This window comes from Grampus griseus (genome assembly GCF_964374135.1).
Source record: "Grampus griseus genome assembly, chromosome: 6".
In the NCBI taxonomy this organism is placed as follows: domain Eukaryota; kingdom Metazoa; phylum Chordata; class Mammalia; order Artiodactyla; family Delphinidae; genus Grampus; species Grampus griseus.
Window position 1 is genome coordinate 24,166,531 of NC_139000.1, and position 25,939 is coordinate 24,192,469.

General features: G+C 40.4%; 1 protein-coding gene across 1 annotated transcript in view; it reads right to left on the reverse strand.

Moving 5' to 3' along the window:
- ELP1 (elongator acetyltransferase complex subunit 1) overlaps positions 1-25,939 on the reverse strand; it is a 62,974-nt gene that overhangs the window by 32,494 nt on the left and 4,541 nt on the right. The window contains exons 2-19 of the mRNA XM_082657469.1: positions 24,947-25,109; positions 24,005-24,157; positions 22,296-22,377; positions 21,549-21,629; positions 18,413-18,498; positions 16,206-16,302; positions 15,194-15,284; positions 13,990-14,113; positions 12,952-13,045; positions 9,766-9,996; positions 8,473-8,643; positions 7,574-7,673; positions 5,669-5,851; positions 3,368-3,474; positions 2,718-2,821; positions 1,469-1,522; positions 1,271-1,376; positions 303-418 (exon numbers count right to left, since the gene is read on the reverse strand). Of these exons, the coding sequence (XP_082513595.1) occupies positions 303-418; positions 1,271-1,376; positions 1,469-1,522; positions 2,718-2,821; positions 3,368-3,474; positions 5,669-5,851; positions 7,574-7,673; positions 8,473-8,643; positions 9,766-9,996; positions 12,952-13,045; positions 13,990-14,113; positions 15,194-15,284; positions 16,206-16,302; positions 18,413-18,498; positions 21,549-21,629; positions 22,296-22,377; positions 24,005-24,157; positions 24,947-25,096 (2,130 nt within the window). The 5' untranslated portion in view covers positions 25,097-25,109. The remainder of the gene's footprint in view (positions 1-302; positions 419-1,270; positions 1,377-1,468; positions 1,523-2,717; positions 2,822-3,367; positions 3,475-5,668; positions 5,852-7,573; positions 7,674-8,472; positions 8,644-9,765; positions 9,997-12,951; positions 13,046-13,989; positions 14,114-15,193; positions 15,285-16,205; positions 16,303-18,412; positions 18,499-21,548; positions 21,630-22,295; positions 22,378-24,004; positions 24,158-24,946; positions 25,110-25,939) is intronic.

Here is a 25,939-nt window from a genome sequence, read left to right on the forward strand (position 1 = left end):
TACAACTTTACCTAACTCTTCTTAGAGAACTAACACAACACTGTAAAATGAGCATAGCTTTGGCAAAATTTAGTTGTGCTCAAAACTTATTTTGACTTTTAAAAGAAGTCTCCCTCTTAGCCTTACTGGGCAGAGCCTGTATTAACACTCCTTTGTATAAAGCTAACAGAGAACATAGCAAGGAAAGGCTTATAATAAATTAACACAAATGATAAAACAGCTTAAAATATAATCCACAAGAATTCTGTTTGCTATTTACTGTCAAATGACTATCAGAAACATAGCCTGAAAAATCAGCTTACCTGTAATATAAGCTTTGTGTCCTGGGGCACAACAGTGACAATGCGTGAACCCCTCTCCACCTTCCGCAGAGATTCCCCATTAGACACATGGCTGCTGCTCAGACCTGCCTGTAATGCTAAAGACACCGTAGGCTAAGCCTTAAGAATCACTGTCAGGACAAGCCACTCTCCACTAACTGCAGCTGAAACTGCATGTTATCCAAAGTAGAAAGAAGCAATTAACAACTAAGCCGCACTGCTCTCTTACTCAGCCTCAAGACCATTAGCCCCTCTGATAAACAATCTTATCCCAGAATTTTGTGCTCTCTCACAGAGCCCTCATGCACATGCCCATACACAACGTCTCAACTGATATGGAAAACACAGGGAGGACTGGGCACCTTCTCTCTGTCTTAGTGTACTGATAAAGCTACGATCGTATCAGTGAAAGATTCCCTGTTTCCAAGTTATCAACAGAAGCAAAGAAAATAAGTGGGCTTTTTTTTCATAAGAAAATTGTGTGCATGCGCACACAAACACGCTGGGTGGGGGGACGTGGAACACAGAAAAAAATGCAGCCGATTTCCTATGAGCCATGAGATGGAGTCCTTCAGATATACAATGGAGGGTTGCCACAGTGAGAAAAGGAAGATTACAAAGAAGATTGAGCATACTGCCAGTTTGGTGCCTACATGGTAATTCAAAGTAAAATATTAGTTATATTAAAAAATTTCCTGAAAATTGTTTGTTTACCTTAGGATGTGCTGCTTAAGGAAGGACCTCCTTCTCTTTGCTAACTGATGTGGAGTGATTCAACTGAGATATCATGTTGAGATTAGGGGCTAAGTAAATGAACTTTAGAAGTTTTCTCCAGTCTAGGACTCATGATAAAAAGCCAAAGTATGCAACAATCTTAAGTCATCAAGACTTCAAAGGACAAACGATATTAGAACAGGGACTATTTTCTATTTTATACACTGAAAACTTACTTTTCAATGATGCATCTCTCAGGCAAAAACACTGGCAGGTATGGGAATAAGTCGTCAACAATAAAAACTCATCATATACTGCAAATGATGTGATATTTGAAGCAACCTACAAAAGGTCAGGGAGGCAAAGGGGAGAGTTAGCTATATTACTTGGGGCCAAGACTGAAAAAGATTCAATGTCAGAACAAGCCTTGATACCTCAGTGTCATTGATGAAAAAGCGACATCTATCAGTCAGACCGAGGACACATTCCTGCAAAGAAATAAAATATGAAATTACAAACAATTCTAACCAAACTAGTTAAACCAAACTTTTCTATTACATGGTTCCATTGCCCTATGATTTCACATCTAGGTCCTTGTAATGCGGACTGAAGATGCCTAAGATGTGGTTGGTCCAGTGCAAAGTGTGCTATGAGGCCATCCAGTGCATCAGCAAGCCCCGCCGTTTCTATCTCCTATGCATGTCTCAAACGTATCACCTTTTGGCCCCTCACTGCCTCCACTCACAGCCACTTTCACTCTCCTCCCTTTCAACCTACTCTCTACTGGGCAGCCAGAATAACCTTTCAAACCATGAAGCACATCACACTACTCCCTGATTAAAATCATCAATTTCCAATCTATGTTAAATGAGCAAAGCCACGCTCTTTCCCATGGCCTATCACTAAGGACTAGCCATTGCTTCCGTTAGGTTCCTTGAGTAAGCTGAGCTCTCCTAAGCTCACAGTATGGATAGTTCCTCCTCCCTGGAACACTCTCCCTTTCTTAGAGATAGAACTTTCTTTTTCTTCACATCTCAGCACATACACCACCACCTCCTAGAGGCTTTCCCAGACCACCAAAAGTTGGTCTCCCCATCCTCACAGCTACCATCCTCTAACTAGCCTCAAACACTTCTCTATTCTCTACCATTACACCCTGCTCATTTACTTCATTCTCCTATCAGAAGGGACAGCCATACCCGTATTGATAGATTAAAAATTCCAGAAGGGCAGGAACTAGTCAGCTGTTTGGTTTTGTAACCACTGTATCTACCACCGGCCACAATTATAGGCATTCTAATATTTGATGAATGATAACCTACTGAATACTAGTTTCAAGATTACATTTCTGTTGTCCCCAAAAGTTACTTATAAACTAACTTTGAATGTTTTGTACAAATGGGGATAAAAGTCTGCCAATTGCATTTTTCTATTTTTGAATTTATACTTCCAAGGAAAGGAATCAACTAACCACTACATGCAATCTCCTAATCCCATTTCAGAGATTTACAGGCTGAGGCTTAGGAAACTTCTCATTGTTGAGAGTGAGTAACTCCTCATTGTTGCCTTGAGATTTAGTGGACACTCAGGTCCACCTCCAAGGTACACACTCTTTCTACTTAATGCTATCAGTTCCTGGGTCACTGCTCTAAGTGGTAAGTTTTTCTGCCTGTGTTTACTTACCTCTCCTCCAACCATGGCCAGTTCGGTCTGTGTGCACGGATAAGGAAATCGAACAGGAAATCCACCAGGGTTCTTCCATGGTTCAACAGCCAGAGAGGGTGATTCTGCAGGATTGGCAGATGAGGTTTACCAAGAGCTGATCCGCTCTTTGTAAAAAAAAAAACTGTTACATTAACACTTGCTAAAATACTTAACATGCAATTTAAATCACTTTCCAAATGTGTTTTGGAAACTCAGTAAAGTACTCCAGTTCATTACAAGAGAAAATACAGGGAGAACACACCAGCTAATTCTACTCTATAGATTAGGGTTTTTCAGGGTAGTTAAAAGACCTAATAATCACGGCAACACTGATAAGATACAAGTATATGTACTCAAGAATTAAATATCTACGTAAGTCATAAACATGCTTTCCTAACTTTTTTTTTTTTGTGGTACGCGGGCCTCTCACTGCTGTGGCCCCTCCCACCATGGAGCATAGGCTCCGGATGTGCAGGCTTAGCGGCCATGGCTCACGGGCCCAGCCGCTCTGCAGCATGTGGGATCCTCCCGGACCAGGGCACATACCCGTGTCCCCTACATCGGCAGGCGGACTCTCAACCACTGCGCCACCAGGGAAGCCCCCGCTTTCCTAACATTTTGATACTCACCCCAAAGGTACTTAAGTATCTGACCACCAGCCACCTGCAGTGCTACTGACTTGGTCTTGGAGTTGCAACACAGACTGATTATGACCCCATCCACTGTCACAGATGAACTGACAAGAGTAAAATAAAAAACAAAGGAAGTGAAGGAGGTGTGAACAGACTTGTTTTTCTCAAAAGTAGTGACATTTCATTGATTTTGCAAAACAGAAAAAGAAGCAATTTTCCTTTGGTGCTGCACTGCCTATTTCAATATAACATAAACATAATAAATGCACACACATATGTATATACACACTAATAGATAAACATTGCAAGCGCAAGCCCAGGTAAAGCAATTACCTGTCACACGACATTTTCCACAATGTCAATAAGTAGGTGTCTACATTGTGAGGTCATCACTCCTATTCTGGCAGCAACTGTATATAACTTACTGCAACTTATTTCAATTTATTGCATTAAATAAAGCAGTGAATCTGTGGGAAAGTGAGCACGCTTAATACCTATATTGCTATTATATTCATTCATAGAAATCTGTGGGTCTCCCTTAATGGGAAGAGAGGAATCTGTTATTGCCATTATATTTTTTCCTGAGTCAATGAACCAAGAGTAGACATGTCTTAAAGGAAGTGGAAGAGGTACGATAAAAGCAAATGGTGCCAATGCTAACATTTATTCAAAGAGTTTTAAACAAATCTACAAAAACCCCCAAGATGCCACAAATTTGGGGAGGATAAGTTATCTGAGAAGTTAAAGGAATAGACTCTGGAGGTGCAATGGCTGGGACTGGATCCTGGCTCCACCTGCGTTATCTCAGGCAAGTTACTTAAACTGCTCTGTGCCTCAGCTGTCTTAGCTGTCAAATGAGGGCGCCAACAGTACATACTTCAGAGAGGTGCTGTGAGAAATAAGTGAGTTAATACAGGAAAAGCATTTAAAAGGGTACCTTTTACAAAGCACAAGCTATAGTAAATGTAAGCTATAAGCTGATTGGGGGACTATATATTTGTCAAAGACTAACATTTTTGTATGAACAAAATAGTCTTTTTTGAGAAACAAAAGTCAAAGCAGCAGAAATATATTTTAAATGACTTCTCACTTCCTTTATAGCAAATGAGATGACCGCATTTACCTTCTACAAGATGATAAAAAATTTCAAATTTTTAGTAGTGGAAACATGCATAATTTAGGCATTTCTAATGTAAATTGCTCTGTTTTACAAAGGAAGCCCCTGTTAAGTCTGCATGCAGCTAGAACATATTCTACATCCAGACATATTCACAAAACCTTTAAAAATGTGAAACATTACTGGGACTTCCCTGGGGGCCAGCGGTTAAGACTCCACGCTCCCAATGCAGGGAGCCCGGGTTGGATCCCTGGTTGGGGAACTAGATCCCACGTGACGCAACTAAAAAAGATCCTGCGTGCCACAACTAAGACCTGGCGCAGCCAAAATAAATCATAAATAAATAAATATTTTTTAAAAAATATGAAGCAGTATCATTCAAAGATTAGAAATTAATGACTGCATTTGGAATATGCTTCATGTATACAATAAAGAAAGGTTCCTAATTTTGCAACAACGGTTTTCAGAATTTAAACCTAACCAGCAGAACTTTAATTACATGTGAATCTGGGGATTACTATCAATGTATGCCAAAGGTGCCGAGTTTTGACACTGGAAACCTGAGGATTTCTCGGAGCTGTCCACACAACGCTATCTGGTGCACAACAGGGCTTGCGATACAGAAAACAACATTCATTAATGAAACCTGTTACGTGACAAAGATGCAGTCGGGAATCAAAATGAAACTCAGGGCCAGGGAGCTATGAAATTTTAGCAAAGAAAAACAGAAGAGGTTTTCTAGTAATAAATGCAATCAAGTGCCAAACAAAATGTACAGGAGGCTGGAAGAAGTATTTTGAAGTCACTAAATCAAAATGAAGTGCATATATATAGATCTCATAGTCGATTTTAATAACTAACAAGGGTAATTAGAGTGGCTAATTCTCATAGGCTAATAATTACTCTGCTGGAATATAAGGTGAATGAAAATTTTTAACACACCTTAAAAATGTTTTGCCTCATCTCTTGGCATTTTTCACCACTTCTTGATGTATTTTAGTCTATATTTTGACATGACTAAAAACTAGACTTAACCCTCTTGCTAAGTATGTCTAAAAAGGAAGCCACTGCCCCTCAACCCTGCTCACTGGAAGTAAAAAAAAAAAAAGTCCCATGCTCATAAAAGAAGCCTAACTCTATCTGCTTATTAACACATGGAATACAGCGAATTGTTGGAATACCTAATGTTGAGCTGTCCCTGCTCGTCATCCATCGCAGAAGGGGCCACAGTCAGATGGTGAATGACAGACTGTGGGCTGGACTGACTGTGGCTCACAGCCAGGAAAACGTCTTCCTGAACCCAGGTGAGAAGGCCAAGCTTCAGTGGGTTTACTTCTTCATCTTCACTGTTCTCAAACTGAATTCTGTTTTAAACATCGAAGAATTTTCAAAACATGAATAAAATTTAGCATCACCGAGATTTTCCTGAATGAAGGATGAACCACTTTATATATAGTCAACTCCTAATTATTTGGAGGGACAAAACCTGAGGTAATGCCCAATACCAGAAAATCCAAAAATAATGTTTGCCTGGCTTAAGAATACAGTTTTCTAGTATTTAAAATTAAGTATCTTATACTCTGAGATCTTTAGATTTGAAGAGAACATTTCAAGAAACTGACTACACAAGAAAAACTGACAGCCCCAGGCCCTACGCTAATAAACCCCAGCAGTCTTCCATTGTTACCATTTACCAGCATTCAAAGCAGGCTTCAGCAGATATTTAGGTCTCAGCTGAACGGATCCTAAGCATCTCTTATCAAAATGACTAATTCGTTTGGGAGATGACTTCTTTGCCGCTAATGCCTTCCTCCTGTAGCATTCAGACACTGGAGGAGGGCCTGTTTTTACTACTTCACGCGGGAACTCACAATGGCTCCTTCCTGTCTTTCAGCTCAAGCAGCAGATCCTCAGCACCCACTAAAGCTGAGTCACTAGTCTGATCTTCCTACTCAACCAGCTCTCCCTGGACTCAGTCTCTTCACTGCATTCAGCCCCACGCAGGAGCATTCCTGCCTCGGGTTCTCACTGACACTCTTCTGTCCACCACACTCAACATTCTCAATCCTTCTTTGGCAATCCTAAACCTATCTCTTTTTCAAGGTTCAAGGTAAGTTATTTATGCCCTTCATGAAATCTTCTCTAAATGACTTAGAGCTATCCTTCTCACAATTTTTTAAAAAATGAAACTATATTCTCAATTTCCTCATGCTTTCTAGTTTGCCTTAAATCTGTCCTCTAAACTTTCAAGTCTGTGAAATGAAATAATCCATGTACATGCTCTTTCAAAAACTACTAAGCATTATATAGACAGCTCCCAAATCATACACAGGTAGGAAATATATTCATTAAATATATTGCATATATTGGCATTTAAGAAACATTTTATTTGTTATATTCAGTTATTTGCTCATTATTCCCATTAATTTAGAAATAAATGTGCCCAGGAGACAAAGTACTGCGTTAGTTAAGAACATGGGCTTATTAAATAGAACACAATCAAATTCTGGGTTCTCACAGAAATGGACTTATAATTAATAATTTGGCTTCTGGGTCATTTTACAATGCCTATAGTGCACCCGAGGTATTCAATTATATCCAACTGTTTGTAGTACTGTTTCAATAGGAACATGCATTCTGATTTGCAACAAGAGCCTCAAAACACAGCAACCAAAAGTTCTGCATTGTAGGATGAAACAAACTAGAGACTGCATTAGGTCAGCCGCACATTAACAATGTACATATCCTCATTTGTGTAAGCAAATGCACTCTGCTCTACCATCTGCATCTCCACCTTTCCCATGGGATTTTCCCTGTTGAAAATCCCCCCAGGGATGTTGGGGGAATGGGTTCTAAGTCAGCCTAAGACTTATGCTCCATTGCCACCCATCAGCATATATGATATTCAGATATATAGGTAACTGACTTCTCCAACCAGGCTGTAAAACCAGGACCAAGGTGTTGTACCTACTTCTTGTTCCACTGAGCAACAGGCACAGGATAAGGTAATAACAGCTGGCTGAATTTAGGACTAAATGCTGGCTGCTTCTGTGCCCAGAGGTCCAAGGCAACTAAGAACAACCTACTTGTAGCTCTTGTCCAGATGAGGTGTTCTAAGAGAAATTTTAAATCCATTTCCACCCACAGCTCCCAGTTTCACCGTAGAGTCTATGCTTGGACTATCACCTAGGAAAAAAAAAATGCAAATACTATCATAGTAAACTACAAACATTTTTCCTGATACTAAGGATATGGGGTTCTGCATTTAATGGGCTCTAGAAGGTAATCCACTTTACAAATAAAGCAATCTAGAAAATAACCACATCTCAGCCTCTCTCTTAAATTAAATTTCTGCCTACCTTTCAGGCTAAGAATTCAAAACTTATTTGAAAACAAGGCTACCACTGCCATGAGCCAGTATAACCTACGATACAACCATAGAATTCACAAATTTCAGGTTCTTCAAGTATATCAGGAAAGCAACTAGAAACTGGCAGCAATGTGACTGTGGAAAGACAACTAGATTAGACGCTAAAACACCTAAGTAGAGGTCCTTGTCCTTTCTTGCTCAAGCAGACTGCAAACCCTCCGGCGTGCTGTTCCCTCATCTATAAAACAGAAAAACTCCACCTCTGACACAGCTCCTAGGAAAGCTGTGAGATCAACTGAAAATACGTGCAATGGCAATGTTAAGGACGTAATGAGATACTACGTTCTTTCTAGGGTTGAGAATTATTCCTAAATAACTAACCCTTCAAATTCAACAAAGCAAAAGGAATTGTTCTTATTAGCCAGAGTAGGATTGAACACCCCCCACAAACACAGAAAAAACCCTGCAAGTCAATTAAACATCACAGTAAGAATGATATTAATTATAAACTTCAAAATTTTTGGAAGCCCTGGAGCTAATGCAACACCAAACTGTAATTTGCCTTCGTGTAGGAGATTTGATTCAGAACATCCTGATAACAGTTTCTGAACATACCACATTTATAAACAGAAATCTGGTTACTGGCATCTAGGACAGCGAGGTCATTGCTCTTTTTAGGGTGTGCCGAGAACATGACTTGATTTACAGGGTGTGGGAGCAGCAGTCGGTAGGTGCACATGGGAGGCGGAACCACACTCTGCCGGAAGACTGTCACCAATACCCTGTCTGCATGCGAGAGAGAAAGAGGATGAGACACATGGATGTTCAATTCGTAAAACAAGGCATCTGAACAGCACAGTACCACTAATTAATAATGGTGGTAGAAAATATACAGCGATTCTTAAAAGTAACTGTTGGTGTTTTTATCATGAATAAGCTTAAATACAGTGTAGAGGAGGGAAGTAAGTGTCAGAGCTCTGTCTATATCTGGCTATTGTCACCTCCAGGCCTATAGCAGTCCATCTCGGGGCTTGGAGTTTCAGGTGCCAGGGACTAGGGCAAGCAGGCCAAAAGGTCAGAGTTCTAGCTTTAAACCTGGGCCTGCAACCAAGCCAGAATAAACCAAAATCCTTAAAGCACTTCCCTGTGCATGGATCTGGTAATAAGGCATATGTGCTTACGTCCTCTATATAGAACATATGATTGTAAAATCAGTGTTACGATCACTACATAGAACATAAATTAGTACATCAACTCACGTTACAACCTTAGAAGCAAGTTTTCCTTTAGGTCATTAGCAATAAATAAACTGTCTATTCAGGAAAGACTGACTTTCCCTAGTTTCTTTCCCCTCACTAAACAAAAAGCCTCAACCTAATTAAAAAACACCAATCCAATCCGAGTACTAGGCAGATGTCTGTAACTTGAACTGAAGATACTGGAAAGGTATATAATTAGCAAGCAAATTATATATATAAATTAAATATATATCAAAAAATAAAGCAACATAATGGAGTGGTGTGAGGGTCAACGCAACCCTATGTCAGGGCACAAAGACAAGGCTGACACACCAACGCCAGGAGCCTACTGTTGTCTTCCTCTCCACCCAGGGTCAGAAATGTCAATGTCTTCAAAGCCCAGACAAGTAAATGTGTAAAGGCCATGGTTGTAGTAGAAAAGGGAGTTGAGGGAGGCAGGGGGAGAGGAGAGACCATGGTTCTCAGGGGAGTACACGCCTCACCTAAGGGCGTTCCCATTCAATCGAAACCAAAACAAGTAAAAACAAACCAAACAACCAGAATAATCAATCAAATAAAAATCCTGCACTGTTTCAGTCAAACTACCACATCTGCAGGCTCCTGGCTCAGGCCCCCTGCGGGCCCACGGACACACTTTCCAGCTCCTTACTTCCATCAACAACAGCCACATTTGCCATGTCACTTAAATTCTCTCCTGAGCTCCGGTCAGTCGTCCAGTGCCAGTCATAGCAGAGGTAATGCCAGCCTTGACAGAGAACATGCAGCCGGTATGGGGTCACCGGGTCCCACATCAGAGACACAATCTTGCTCTTCCCACAGGTGCTGAAGGGCAGGCTTTGCTTGAGATACCAGTGATAGTTTCCAACAGTCCAGAGCTGAACTGCAGGGGAAAATGAAAAGGAGGCCATCAGAGGCAGGGGTTTGAGGACCGGACTTCGTACCACTTGCTAGAGAGGGATGAGGACACCCTTTTCTTTTTCAAATGACCCTTTCTGCTCAGCCTCTTCATTAAGATAATAATATTAACAATAATTGTTAAAGTATAGTTTGTCATGAGGATAAAATATTAAGCATCAATAAGGTCAGAAGCACATGTGTTCATTTCTACCTCTACCTTCAAACTTTATGATCATGATGATGGAAGGCTCCTACCACAGGACAGTGCTTTAGTGAGTTGTTTTTTTCCATTAAGACTTAGAAAGAAGAAAATTTGGCAATTAGATTAAAAGTATTAAAACACTCAATCCAAGAGCACTAGACTAGCATCACTATGTTGTATTACGCTTAAGACGCTTACTATTTTCTTCCAGGTGTTTTGCATGCAGTTATGTCCAAGGGAGATTAGCATGCAATTACCCTTAAAAGAACAAGACCAAAACCTGTAGTGCGCAGGAAATAGGAAGAAATTGGTCAAAGAGTACAAACCCTTCAGTTATACGTTCCAGAGATCTAATGTATAGCATGGTGACTACAGTTAACAATACTGTATTGTATGCTTGAAAGTTGCTACGAGAGTAGATTTAAAATGTTCTCACCGGGCTTCCCTGGTGGTGCAGTGGTTAAGAATCCGCCTGCCAATGCAGGGGACACGGGTTCGAGCCCTGGTCTGGGACGATCCCACATGCCACGGAGCAACTAAGCCCGTGCGCCACAACTACTGAGCCTGCGCTCTAGAGCCCATGAGCCACAACTACTGAGCCCATGTGCCACAACTACTGAGCCTGCGTGCCACAACTACTGAAGCTTGCATGGAGGCAAGTGGAGCAACTAAGCCCGTGCACCACAACTACTGAGCCTGCGCTCTAGAGCCTGTGCTCCGTGACAAGAGAAGCCACCACAATGAGAAGCCCGCGCACCGCACCGAAGAGTAGTCCCTGCTCGCCACAACTAGAGAAAGCCCGCACGCAGCAATGAAGACCCAACGCAGCCAAAAAAAAGTTATCACCATACAACAAAAATGGTAATTATGTGAAGTGAAGGATGAGTTAATCAACCTTACTGTGGCAAACATTTCACAGTACATGCATGCATCAAATCATCACATTGTAGCTCCTGAATGTACACGTTATATGTCAATTATATCTCAATAAAGCTGGAAAAAAAAGACCTAATCATGTCAAAGCCAACCTCTGTTAAACAGATGACACACATAAATGAAGATTTTAATTATATTAAGGAATTTCTTTTCTTTAAACATCTCCCTCATCACTAATTCTTAACTCAGCAATCACAGCAAATCCAACCTAGTTCTCAAACAAGGCTACTACAATACTTCAGCCTACCTCTGGGTTAAGTTAGACTACATGCTCATGCTCTGTGAAGACAGACGTTGTGAGGACAGCTTCTCCACAACAAGAGAAGCTACCGCAATGAGAAGCCCACGCAGCACAAGGAAGAGTGGCCCCCACTCGCCGCAACTAGAGACAGTCTGCGCACAGCAACGAAGACCCAACACAGCCAAAAATAAATAAATAAATAAAATTAAAAATAAATAAGTAAATAAATGTCAGTGTTTACCAAAAAAATCACCTGGAAGTTTTTTTTTTAATTTAATACTGATGTATAGTCCCCATTATAACACACTGAGAGCAGCTCTGAAATAAGACATTGGTAGCATTTTTTTTTCCCTAAAGCTGCAGTCAGGGTTGAGAACTATTGTGTTGAATGAATAAATGAATGAATTAGCTTCTCAATAGCATTTCGGTTAAAGTTCTATTGATTAAAAAGTTTGAAAGCCACTCAGAAAATAATCAAGCAAATGAAAAGATTTATGAAAAAAATGTTCAGTGCACTGCTATTGATGACAGTGAAAAATTACAAAACTTTAAATGTCTAACAACTAAGATTTAATAAATTGTAGCATAAATGAATATACAGCAATTTAAAATGACACAGATAGATATCTGAAATGGAAAGTTTGTGACACACTGTAAAAGCAAGTTACAAAACTGCAGGTATCATACCTATTTAACAAAAATGAGATCATAGCTTTACTGAGATGTATACATAAAATGTGGAAGACAAGAAACTTTAAATAGTGATTATTACTGAGTGACAGAGTTACAGAAGAACTCTTCTTCTTCGCATCTTTATTTTCTAATGCTTTCACATATTACATATACACTGAAAAATACATATTTACAATTTGATTTGCAATTTAAAAGCTATAGAAGATTCTTACTTATATCTAATCTCATTTCTCTTTCACTTCCACAGTATTCCTTTGGCTAGCATTTTTATTTGCTACAGCGGTACCATCCATGAAGAGAAAGCACTGATGACTTGTGATAATTTACATGTCAACTTGGCTAGGCTATGGTGTCTAGTTGTTTGATCAAACACTAGTCTAGACGTTGCTGGGAAGGTATTCTGCGGATGTGATTAACCTTTATAATCAGCTGACTTTAAGTACAGCAGACTATCCTCCATAATGTGGATAAATCTCAACCAAAGAGTTCATAGAGCCTAAGAGCAAAAACTAAGGCCTCCCATGGAAAACGGAATTTTGCCTCAAGACTGTAACAGAGAATCTTGTCCGAGTTTCCAGACTGTGGGCCTGTCCCACAGATTTTGGACTCAAGACTGCAACATCAACTCTTCACTGAATTTCCAACCAGCCAGCTTACCCTGATTCTATTTCTCTAGAGACCCTGCCTGATACATAACTGAAATCCATCCCATCAAAAGCTAACCACTCCCTCATCTCTACCTACCCCCCTCAGTTATCTCTGATTCCATTACAAGACTAAGTGAAAAGGATAAAGGAAACTCCATGGCCTACTACTTTCAATTACATTTTATGGGGCAGAAGGTTGAGGTACTAGAGCTGTCTTACCATAGGTTTTCAGAGTGGAATTTTCTTCCCTCTGAAGGTCTTCCAGCCAAACTGCAAGCACAGTGGAATCTGCATTCCAGAGAAGGTCATTAACCTAGTAGGGAAAAAAGACCTGTCACTGGCCTTTATGTAGTTACCTCAAAATCTTTATGATAGCTGAATTCCCTGCTCTCACAAGTCAAATAATCCCACACTTGAGTTGATCCCTAGCTGTAAATTACTAACCTATTGAGTTTTTAAACAAATCTCTGTCGTCATATGTAAAGGACTTCAAAAAAATGCATTATGTTTAAATACTTAACCCAATGAAGGTGACATTTTTAGACAATCAAGAATATTTGAATATGGACTAGATATTAGATAATATTAAGGAGTTATTACTAATTTTTTAAGGTATCATAATGGAATTGTGGTTATATTAAGAAAAATGTTCTCAATTGTTAGAGAAATGAATATTGAAAATATGATTTTTAAAATTAAAACCCTAGGAAATTTTTACAAAGTGTGTGTGTAGGGGGCGGGGCAGAGAGTGAAGAATAGATGAAAATAATTTTGCAAAATGCTGGTACATATCTGTTGAAAGTAAGTAATAGGTACATGGGAGTTCATTAAACTCTTCTCTCAACTTTTAATATATTTAAATTTTTACATAATTAAAAATCACCATGATTTGTTTTCGCTCCAGTGAAGATCCAAATGGTACACAACCTCCTTAAGGTTTACATGTTAAAAATGGCAAGTGTCTTTATCACTGGAAGAATTATGCTTTTGTCAAAATAAACAATAAAAACTGGCATTTATATTTCCTTTCTGTGTTTTATCTAGGGTGCGGAAGGAATGTTATTGCTTCTCTACAAAATCTCCTTAGGAAAAACAATTTGGTTTATAAAAAAAAAAAATTCAGTCATAGGAAGCCACTATTTTTATTACTGTCTACTCTGGGGCTTCTATTTACATACCCATATCAAATACAAATCTTCTTCTCTAGAGCTGTGCAAAGTCCTCTAAATGTGATGGTAAAACAACTCAGGCACCTACCTTAACCTCATCTTTAAAGAAAGGAAGTGTAAAATGTCCATGGAGAAGTCCATTTTTCTCAAAAAACACAACATCCTGCTGATTGGGTTTATCTTGCGTAGATGCGATCAAACTGCCTGAGGGCCTTAAAGCAAACCCAGAGTGTTAGAGCATCCAAAAGCTCATCCAGCTGGCTAAGAACAAGATGAAATTCAGAGAAACACTTTTTTCAGCAAACACAAAAAGCCTCCATCCAAGGAAGTTTTAAATCCCATGTTTCCTGGCAAGCAGTCACCCTAGTGTGGGACTGTATCTGCCCAGGGGACAGAGTGCCTTTTCCTGATTTGCACAAGGGCTCTATTTGCCCACAAAGACTCACAGATTGAGACTGCACTTGGGTGACTTTTTAAAAGAACCAATAAATTATTTAAACCATTCCCAGTATAATGTCCTATAAAACCATAAACTATTTCTCTTTCAATTATATGACTTCAGCAATATTACATGCTCAGGTAGGTATTTTTAAAGACTTCTAAATCTACTGAAAACACCTTGATCGCCCCACCTTGTCTGTATTTGTCTCTAGAGTTTTAATTCAAATACATTTCTCTCTTTTCTCTGTCGTCCAACTGCCACTCAAATACTGGTAGGAAACATGTCTAAAACCTAGAGACCTAGGTTTTGCCTATAACAGATGCTGCTGAGGCAGAAAATATTTCTTCTATCTATAATCAGGACAGCCATATATCATAAGCAGGTTGTGACCTGCACAAGGGTACTAGGCCAAAAGGTGAATTGGGCCCAAATCCAGCCCGCATGTTCCTCAGCAAACAGGTCCCCTTAGTGTGGGAGTTTGTGCAGAGAAAGGAAGAGCTTTTCCTAGTTTTCACCAAAGCTCTGCTGCCCCACAGAAATTCACAGACTGCAACTTCCCTTCGAAGCACCACTTTCTGTTTTACACAGTGGCTTCATGTAGGCCCCGCCTATAACCTACAAAATGTGTGGGCCTTGGAATGATGAGGTCTGCGAAGCTCAGAATCTACTATTCAAACCACATTCAGACTTCAGGGAACTAAAAAAGAAAGATACAGGCTTACAGTCAAATGAGAAAAAGTAATTATCTCTTTGTGTTTTATAAACACCTACATTCAGTAGGTACCACCACTCCCACCATAGTACCAAGAAATCTCTGGCAAGAAGTTAAGAGGTTTCTTCTCCCACTCACTTCCAAGCCAGAGCAGGTCCCAGTCCTGCCACAGGCTCACTGGTTGACTGTAAAGCAAACTCCCGGCTCCACACTCTGACCTTTCGAGCCCCTGTGTAGTAGAGAGAGGGAGAAAAACAACAATGGCAAAATTTAAAGCATTGTGATAAATGTTGTCAAGTCTGAACTTCCAAACACCTTCCTTATTAATAAAAACTGTCATGGTTTCACAAAGCCAATTAGATGAATCTTGTTAAAAATTCGTATCCAGGGCTTCCCTGGTGGCATAGTAGTTAAGAATCCGTCTGCGGGGCTTCCCTGGTGGCGCAGTGGTTGAGAGTCCGCCTGCCGATGCAGGGGACACGGGTTCGTGCCCCGGTCCGGAGGATCCCACATGCCACGGAGCGGCTGGGCCCGTGAGCCATGGCTGCTGAGCCTGCACATCCGGAGCCTGTGCTCCGCAACGGGACAGGCCACAACAGTGAGAGACCCATGTACCGCAAAAAGAAAAAAAAAAAGAATCCGTCTGCCAATGCAGGGTTCGAGCCCTGGTCCGGGAAGATCCCACATACTGCGGAGCAACTAAGCCCATGAGCCGCAACTACTGAGCCTGCGCTCTAGAGCCCGCGAGCCACAACTACTGAGCCCATGCGCCACAACTACTGAAGCCCGCGCACCTAGAGCCCGTGCTCCACAACAAGAGAAGCCACTGCAATGAGAAGCATGTGCACTGCAATGAAGAGCAGCCCCCGGTCGCTGCAACTAGAGAGAGCCCGCGCGCAGCAATAAAAGACCAAACACAGCCAAAAATAAATAAATAAAATTAATTTATAAATAATAAATTTAAAAAATTTTTTAAATGCTTTAAAAAAATTCATATCAAACTGGTAGGAGGCTGGGCCAAATAGCCTCAAAGAACTCTTCTGATTCTTAGCTCTATATTCATTTAACACCTGAAGCAGCACATTGTTACCTCATGGGTGTAATGAAAGAAAACCCTCAAAGCAAAAGTAAGAAAAATTTATTTCCATACCTGTCTCTGGGCAAACAACACTCACAGCAAAAAACTGTCCATCACCACGCCAGGTAACTTGTGGTCTATGGTCATCCCAGGGCAAAGCAGACTCGTGCTAAAGAGAGGAAAAAACACCAATGTTACTGGTGGCCTTAAATGGCCCAGAATCAAACAAGCCTCAGGCTATTAAAGTTAAATCTTTTATATAAGGTTTAAGCTATCTAGAAATCGAGTTTCACAGAATCCTCAGGAACCCTTCCAGAAGGGCCCTTAGACCCAAAAATCAAGAGAAAAGAACTTAAAACCAAACAAAACAAAATCTTTCTCTGGACATTAAAAAGTGGCCTCCAAGCATAGCAACAGGGAAAAAGAGCTACATATCTAGATACTAAAAATAACAAGCTGAGGAATCTATCAGGTAACTATGTAAGAAAATTAATGTTTGTCTAAATTTAAGAGGGTAGAGTTTTATTCACTGAGTAAACTTCACAATGCTGCACAGAAGAGTTAAGAAGATGAGAGGAATGTGGGCAGGGAAGAGCCAGAGGAGATAAAGCCAGCAGCAGTGATGAAAACATGGACAAGCTCCGCATTCTGCAGCACCGAAAGAAGAAAGGTTTCCAGTGCCACTTGCATCTCAGTCCCGAATGCCTTGAAGACAGAAGCCAATTCTGTGGGGTTGGGGACAAATGACCACCTGAGCATCCGTCATCACATTCCAGTGACAGGCTAAGTCAGAATGGTGCTAGTGTCACAAACTGCACAGTAGGGAATACACAGCAGCCTAACAAGATTTATTCTCAATGAAACTGCCCTGTGGTATACACAAACTTCCTCTAGTGAAGGGTTAGGAGACAATATGAGTTACACGGAATGTAGCCAGAAATTAATTAAGGATGGAAAATGTAACGGCAGGCAGTGTATGATTTCATCTATCCTAGAAGGTCAGCACAGGGAAATCTCCACATATAATACAGACAAAGTGCTTCCATTCGCTCAGGCCCACATCTGGGGATTATCCTCAATTCCTCTCTCTCTCTCTTACCCTACATCTGATCTATTATCAATAAATCCTGTAGCTCTATCCTTCAAAATGTATCCAGAAAGAAGGAAAACATAGAGTTTCATCCAGGAAGAGAAATCAGAAAAAAAAGACTAATACATACATATGTAGGAAAAGTATAAAAACATGCACGTGAATTATCAACAGTGAACGCAGGGCAGCAGCTCCTTCTGGGGAGGAAGGGGGAGGGTATCAGGAAGGGATACAGAGTGCTTCATTTCTGTCTGTGGTGAGTTATTTTTTTTAATGAATATTGGTGATACTTATTCTCTATGTGAAAAAAAAATAACAAAACTACTTGGCAATAAAAAAGAAAAAGGATCTTTCTAGGATGACTTATTCCCTAAGGTCTCCAAACAGCTTGTTTTACTAGAGCAGAAGAGATCTGTCCATTACCGCCCTCTACCTGTGAAACAGAGCAGGACCCGATGGTCCCCCCAACCCCATGTCCTCAGCCTGCCTTTTGTCTGCAGAAAAACTTTAGCCAAACAGTAAGTTTAATCAGAGAAGTGAGAAAATGCAGAAACAAAGGAAAACAGTCCAACGTAACTAAATAATAATAGTTTAGGCATTAAGCACAGTCAAGGACCTTTTTAGTTCCTCCTCAAGGGCTACAGATAATATTCTGAGCCATATCCTGTGAGCTGTCTTATAGATACTGAAACCGCCACCAGGTGGAAGAAATTAACTACATGATGACCAGACTGTGGCCATGACATAAGCTGCCACAAATCCGAGAACTGGCCTCCAAGAAATGGGAACAAACCGACCCTGGAAGTAAAGACTAACTGTACTTAATAATCAAGATGACGCTGGTCAGACCACCGCATGACCAATTTCAAGATGACTGTCAGAGCCGCCTGTACTGTTTCTGCATGTAGCGTCCCCTCGGCCTTTAAAGCTCTTGCCCACTGGTTGTCAGGGAGGGGAGTCGGCCTTTGGACAAAAATCACCCCCCTCAACCCTCCCACCCCCCAGTTGCTGGCACCCAGCGGAATAAAGCAAACTTTCCTTTCCACCAACCTTGCCTCTTTATGGGCTTTAGAGCGGCGAGCAGCCGGACCCCACTTTTGGTAACACCTGGACACCTAAGAGCTCCTGGTGGGCAGCAGAACTTCTATTTGTTCGAAAGAAGGTTTTTTATCCATCAGACCAACCTTACCATTTGCATCTGAAAGGCCGCTTGCCTGCCTTCTGATCCATGGAACTGCGTCTCCTTCCTGCCCCAGCCAACAGTGATGAACTTGCCTAGAGAACGAGTGAGAATATGCAAGACAACCAATAAGCTAAATAAAATAAAAGCAGTTTCATGGCTATTCTTCATGAACTTGGGTCCTCTGAGATCTCTCAACAGACTGACCAGCAGTCAATATTTTAAAAACCTACGTTCCATATTATATACTGAAGGGATTCTGAAGACTTTGAAATGCCCTTATTTTGGAAAGAGCTTTACTGTCATCGTATATAAATTCCCTTGATGACAGTCAGCAATCCATCCCCACTTTACAAGGAGAATGAAACATGAAGAACCTATGCAATATGTCCACAGATAACAAAACATAAAACTCAAGAAGACAAGAGCTGGGAATAAAATTCCAATCGTAAGTTCAATCCACTAAATGTATCCAACCTCCCTGCTAGTGTTGGAGACCATGATTATGGAATTCAAGCCCTCACAGAGACTGACACACCCTAGTGACAGAGGCCAAAATTAGAACACAGGGCTTCTGCCTTCCAGGCTGGGCTTCTTTCTAAATTATAATGCTCATCTTACATAAAATATAGAGTCAGTTGCTGAAATAATGCAGCCTTCTGTTCCTGAAGGTAGGACCTGGCATCCACCTATAAGAGGTACTTACAGAGATGCCCCTGAAAGCATCGGCCAGCTCCAGGACCCAATATTTCCCTCCTACAACTGATGCTGATTCTGACGAAGCAGAGCTGTTTATAATTTCTATAAATTATGGGTCAGCATGACCGTTTCCTGTCTGCTCTGCTTGGGCACACCCAAGTACTGCAGTATCCCAAAGCATACCTTGCTGCTGTATACAAATAGTAGTACCTATCCTGGTGCACACCCCTGCGCTTCTATCCGAAAGTTTCCACAGAGAGATAAAGGGTCGAGGAGTGAAGCAAGACAACTTTTCCAGTGGGATCAGATGATAAGTGGTGGAGTTACAGCAGGAATCAGCAAACTACAGCCTGCATTTGCTTTTACAAATAAACTTGTATTGGAAACATACCCATTTCTTTATGTACTATCTTAAGTGCTTTCACACTACATCAGCAGAGTTGAGTAGCTGCAACACAGACCACATGGCCTGAAAGCGGAAAACAATTACTATCCAGTTCTTTACAGAACAAGTTTGTCGACACCTGGGTTAGAAGAAAAATATCTATTCACCGCTCCACAGAGTGACTTTTTGTACTGACAAATACATTTCTAAGACCTAAGACCCTGACTTGGACTCCCTCTCCTTTGCTTTACTCTATTAGATTTCTTATGAAAAAGTTGGTGGGATGAGCCAGGCCCAGAGCACTTTCCCATGCAGAGATGTGTTGGTTACTACCTCTATGACTACCCTCAAAGCTGGATGCCCCAGAGTCCCACCCCGGGCCCTAGACCCAGCACCATACCTGCTCCCTGAGCAAGCACATCTAATCCCAAGACTGTAAAGATTCCCCACATGCCAATGACTCCCAGTCCACGGCTCTGGCCTCTCCTGAGCTTCAGCCCCTTCTACTTACCTGCTTTACTTGGTGATCCCATATGGCCCTTAAACAAATCCAAGAAGGAACTCATCACCCACTCCTTACAGACCAGCACTTCCCCACCTTCCCTCTCAGATACTGACATCTTTATTTCCACCACCTGAGCTTCTGGCTAGAGTCCTACTAAACTTTCTTCTTCACCTTACATACCCAAAGCCTATTTATTTCACTTTCTAAACTGGTATTTCTCAAACTAGCTAGGGCAGGAGGGGAACCATCATGCACACATATTCCAAAAAAGTTTCTCATAATTCCAAAACATGTACTCCTATCCTCATTGAGAATCAAAATTTTCCTGCATTTTTCCCTTTTCTAGTCCCACATCCACCTTCTTTATCTCTCATGTGGATTCCTGTAGCAACCTCCTACCAGATCACCCTGTCTCGTCTCTTCCCTCTCCACCAATCAATCTTGCATCATCAGAACCTTTAATGACTGATCTCCTGTAACTTCATGTCCAAACTCCCTATCAAACTTAATCAAAATCCCTCCCCTTTATTTCATTCCACATCCATGTCCTGTCACTAGGCAATGCTGACATACTCACAGTTGCCTGAATAAGCCATGCTGTGTCAAAGGCCTCCATGAAACATCCCTGCCTTGGAATGAACTAATTCACTTGCTTGCACCACTCCCCCACCCTCAACCCTCATCTACCCAACACCAAGTCAGCCAAAACTCAGCTCAAGTCGGGCTCCTCTGGGAAGCCTTCTGTCCCCATCACTCCCTTTCTCTCCTTATGCTACCCTAATACCTGCACATCCTGTTATTACTGACTCCTTAAGGGAAAAGATGAATTAACCACAGCACCAAACACACTGCTGGGTTCACACTACCTACTCAAACATTATTTCTGAACAAATTATTTTTGAATGAATAAATGAGTAGCACTTTTCTAAATGATTTCTTAGTAGAATGCGAAGTCATGAATTTAGACCCCAGCGAAAGTTAAAATACCATCTCCCCCATCCTTCTCCTCAATCAGGCCAGCTACCTGGTGCCCTGAAGTTGGCCAGAGCTTCTTACACTCAGTAAGCATCTCCACTCTTCTCCTCTTCAATACTTCCACAGCCTAATGCCCATATCACCTCAGCTAGATCTTAGCAAGAAAACAATATGATGGGTCCCATGAAAATTCAGGTCTAATAAGTAGGAACAAAAATCAGCTCTCTATCCTGTCTCTCTTGTCTTCTCCCCAAAATTGTACCTCAGAAATGCTTTCCTTATTCTAGCTAGTACAGTCCTTTTCATTAAACCCCCTGACTAAGCCTGTCCTGGGGTTTGGGCAACAACTACCCAGGTGATTCTAAGCACAGATTCCTATTCCCCAAATTACTGACAAAGCCAGCTCTCAGACTTGGAGAGGCACCAGAGGTATGCCTTTTAAAATCTGGAATGAACTAAAGGAACTGGTTTGTCAGTGAATTAAGTTGGGGTTTAAGCTTCATAGTTCTTTGGGCTTATTATGATGTGGCTATCAGTGTGCAAGACAAGTCACAAAATGGTTCAAACAAAGCTATACTTACTTTCACCAAAATCATCCTGGTGGATTTGCTGTTCCATGATTGGTTCAAACTCTTTTGTCATCATAATTAGGGTCTGTTGACCTTGGAGGAGCACAAACAAGAATGATTTTGTTCTCATTTAGCATATCTGCCATTCTGTAAGTATCTACAGCATTGGAAGCTACTGAGCTGGAGTGGAGGAGTTTATAGTCAAAACAGGGAAGACAATTTATTCAAAATGTTCTGACTCTCATTTTTTAAAAAAAGTTTCGACTGGGTAAGTCACCTAGTACTTATTCTCAGCTATTTACGTATGTCAAGCTAACATTAAAGTCCACATAGCCCTCTTCCACTAACTTCAACGATTTAGTCAGCAAGATATCTCTTCGAATGTATACCTCATCAGGGTGCTAGTTTGCAGAAACTCATCTGGAATGAAAAGACTTAAGGGAAAAAAAATAGGACTGGGAGAGCAGTTCTTAGAATCAGTTTATTTTATGTAGCAACTCTTCCTCTTAGAGGAGGTTAAATATTGTTGACATTTTAAACCATAGCTATGGACCTTAGCAGCAACTTTTTAAAACAATATATTAAGAAGTAAAACTTAACTCAAAAACACCACATTCCCTATAGATTATCATGTTGGTATCCTTGTTCCAAGAAATGCTTTTTTTTGAAACTTAAGCACCCTAAAACTTAAGCCTGTGAGATATTAGGAGTCATGTTTTATAAAAGTCAAGAATTAGGGACCAGTAGTGACAGGCTTACCTGTGGCAAGAAGCACCAGCTCTTGGTCAGGACTCCAACTCATGACAGAGATACCACTGGCTACACTCCCGACACATTCCAGCTGAGAGAGACATTTTAAAATGTTAAGGGAGATATGAAAATATAAGCATCTCCGTAAATATTTACTATGACCTTAATCAAAACAATTAACAAAACACACAAAGGTGAAATTATTCAGTGAACATTTATTCAGTAACAGGCATGATACAGACCATAGGGACTGGAAGTGACTACGGCCACTCCATTCCTCCCGTTAAGGAGATAAAAGATGCCTCTACAGCAGGGTTAGGGATGTAACCGAGGTCTCTGGGAATTAAGTGGGGGCTCAGGACAGAGACTGACAAGTGGCCCAGGACAGTCCAGGAAAGCTTCTCGGAGGAGGTGCTTTGAAGGGTAGGAATAGGGCCAGGAGGAAGAGACTGGGGGGCAAATGTGCAGCTAAAAAGAGCACTTAAAAATCAGCTGCAACTATAGAGCCTAAGGTATACATATACACAGGAATGGTGGGGGTGGGAGGTGAGGCTAAAAAGGAATTTGGGGAACAGTGAGAGGTCTTATACGGCACAATAAGTAATATGGATTGTGTCCTGCAGACACTGTGATGCCACAAATGTGGAGGATCAGCACCGTCTGGTGGAGACCAATGGATTGGAGGAGCTCAGTAATTAGGAAAATGTTCTACAAAATGTTTTGAAAGTAAAAGCATACCTTTTAAATGTGAGAAATACTAAGTAAGTTATACTTGATGGCTTTGATATTTCTCACCATGAACTGAGAATAAGATTTACTGCTGTACTAAATGGGACCGTTAAAAGCAAAGGTGCCAGATTTAGACTGCCAGGATTTAAATCTCACCCGATAACTGTTTGACCTTAGCCTAGTCATTTAAGCCCTCTGTGCCTCAATTTCCTCTTTTGAAGAACAGAAAAACAACAATCTACCTCATAAGGCTGTAGTGAAGATTAAATACAATTCTGCATGAAAAACACTTGAAAAAGTGCCTGGCACATTGTAAACATTTAATAAATGTCAGCTGCTATTATTATCCTCTGATTAGTAATATGACTTGTGATACATCCATGTTAAAGAGATCACAACTAAGGGAGTAATCAACAAAGTTTAAAAAGCTGTCAGGAAGGTGAGGATAGAAATCCAGAAACTAAGCCTTATGCTAAGTAGAGAAGGAGGCAAATGGTTGAAATCTATCTTCTCTGGCAGTCATAAGATGTGCACATAATGATAGCATATCACCTTAGCACCTGTAGTTCAGAGACTCTTAAAGTTAGCCATCAAGGAGAGGCTTATTCAGCATTCATAAAAGAAAACGTAAGCAATATAAACATTTCAAAGACTTCATAAATTGAGAAATAAAAGTTACAACTCAGGATCAGATATACAAGAATGGCCAGATTTGGGTTTTTGTTCAGTTCTTATTTGGAATGTTCTGATTGTTCTAATTAATAAATGCAGTAGACAAAACTGAGTTTTAGAAGAATCCTGAAATATCGCTAAAGCCATGCCAACAATTTTCTGTAAAGAATTATATAATGCAAAGACTTTAATTTGCAAAATGCTTAAATATTATGGCTCCTGACATTTTAAACTTCTACGAAAAACTAGTGACATGAAACAGAAAAAGGCGTTTGAGGATGTCTAAGATTTCCTCCTCACTGATCTCTTCCACTTACCTGGTGTGTGTTGAGATTGCAAAGTAGGACATCTCCAGAAGCTGTGGCCACACACACAGACTCGTGATCCAGCAACTCCTGAATACCAACAATGCAGCCACTTCCATCCTCTGGGAGAAAGCCTTCTGCCACCAGAGGAATTTCATTTTTCACCTTTCACCAAAACAAATAAGCAAATTAAGTCAATCTACTTTCAAGAACAATTCATCACACTTCCAGAAATACTTTTTAATGCTTCTTTTATAATATAAAAGCTTTCAAAAATGTTTTTTTCCTAGATTAAAACCCAAACTTTCATTTGAGAAATTTCACAGCACTACCATCTTTAACACAAAACACAGGTCATGTGACCTTTGTGCCAAGCAAACATAAAAGCCTGGTATCTTTGAAAATATCCAATAAAACATGAAGCTAATAACTATGATTTTCTAAAATGTATACACTATGGGGAAAAGGGACTAAGAATGTAATCACCTAAAATACATTAGTAGCAGAATATAATTAAGGGAAGGTGTCAGAATCAACCTAAAGAGCTTTTCAATATACATACGCTCAAGCTCCAGAAGTGAAGATTCTGATGTAGTTGGTATGAGATGGAGACTGAAAAAATTTAAAAAGCCCTACAGGAAATTTTCACCTGCATTCGCACTTGAGAACTGTTAATAGATAGTATTTACATGGTAGAAAGGGTAAAAAGTCGGGCACCCCACAAAATACAATGTCAAAGCTCTGCCAGCTTAGATTAAAACAGAAGCAGACTAAAAGACAGGGTACTAGTTAAGTTATGTCTAATATGACATCAGTATAAAGCGAAGGGAGCATTCATTTGCGGGGGACGTAAATTCAGAAAGATTTAAAGGAAAGACTATTTGGGGAAGCAAGTTTGGAAAAAGACAAGTCAAGAGTCATGCCAAGTGCTAGCACCCTCCATCAATAACTTACCTCTCTTACGACAGGGTCTACTTCTATCAGTCCATGTTCTGAGCCAATGAGCACTGTGTCCTGTTCAGTTCGGAGAGAGAAGCACTGAGGTTTCCCTGGAGCCTGAATATCCCTGAACTCCAAGCTCCGAAATAACTTTAGATTTCTCATGATGAAGCGACTCCTGAAAGAAAAGTACAAATATCTCCTGATGACACTTTAATTTCTCTGAGAAATAGAAACAGCTTAGTAGCGATAAATCACACTCCAATATAAGCAAAATGATTCAGGGAGCAGAGAAGTTAGAATAACCGAGAAAAAAAAGATCTAATCTGAACCCACACAGAGATGAGTGGTAGCAACCTAACCAGCTGTGTAAATCTACGGTCTACAAATTGAGGCTGTGACATCTATTTTACGTTCTCACTCTTTGAAAGAGGCAAGATTCTCAACTTCAGAGTTTTTTCTTCAAAAAAGATTTAACATCAGTTATCCTGAAGGAAAGTTGAGGAGAATGCAATGAATGAGAAAACATTTTATTTTGCACATGAGGATATTTTATAACTTGACAGATTTACAAAATAATATAAAAATCCACATATATACTGGCAGTGGAAGAAAATAAAATTACTTTAATATCACCAACTACATTTATTTATAAACTGGCTCTATATCTTCCTTAAAAAATTAAAATTGAAATCAAACATAGAAATAAAGAAAAGCAGTTATGGGACTTCCCTGGTGGTACAGTGGTTAACACTCTGCGCTCCCGAATGGGAGAAAATATTTGCAAATGAAGCAACCGACAAAGGATTAATCTCCAAAATTTACAAGCAGCTCATGCAGCTCAATAACAAGAAAACAAACAACCCAATCCAAAAATGGGCAGAAGACCTAAATAGACATTTCTCCAAAGAAGATATACAGACTGCCAACAAACACATGAAAGAATGCTCAACATCATTAATCATTAGAGAAATGTAAATCAAAACTACAATGAGATATCATCTCACA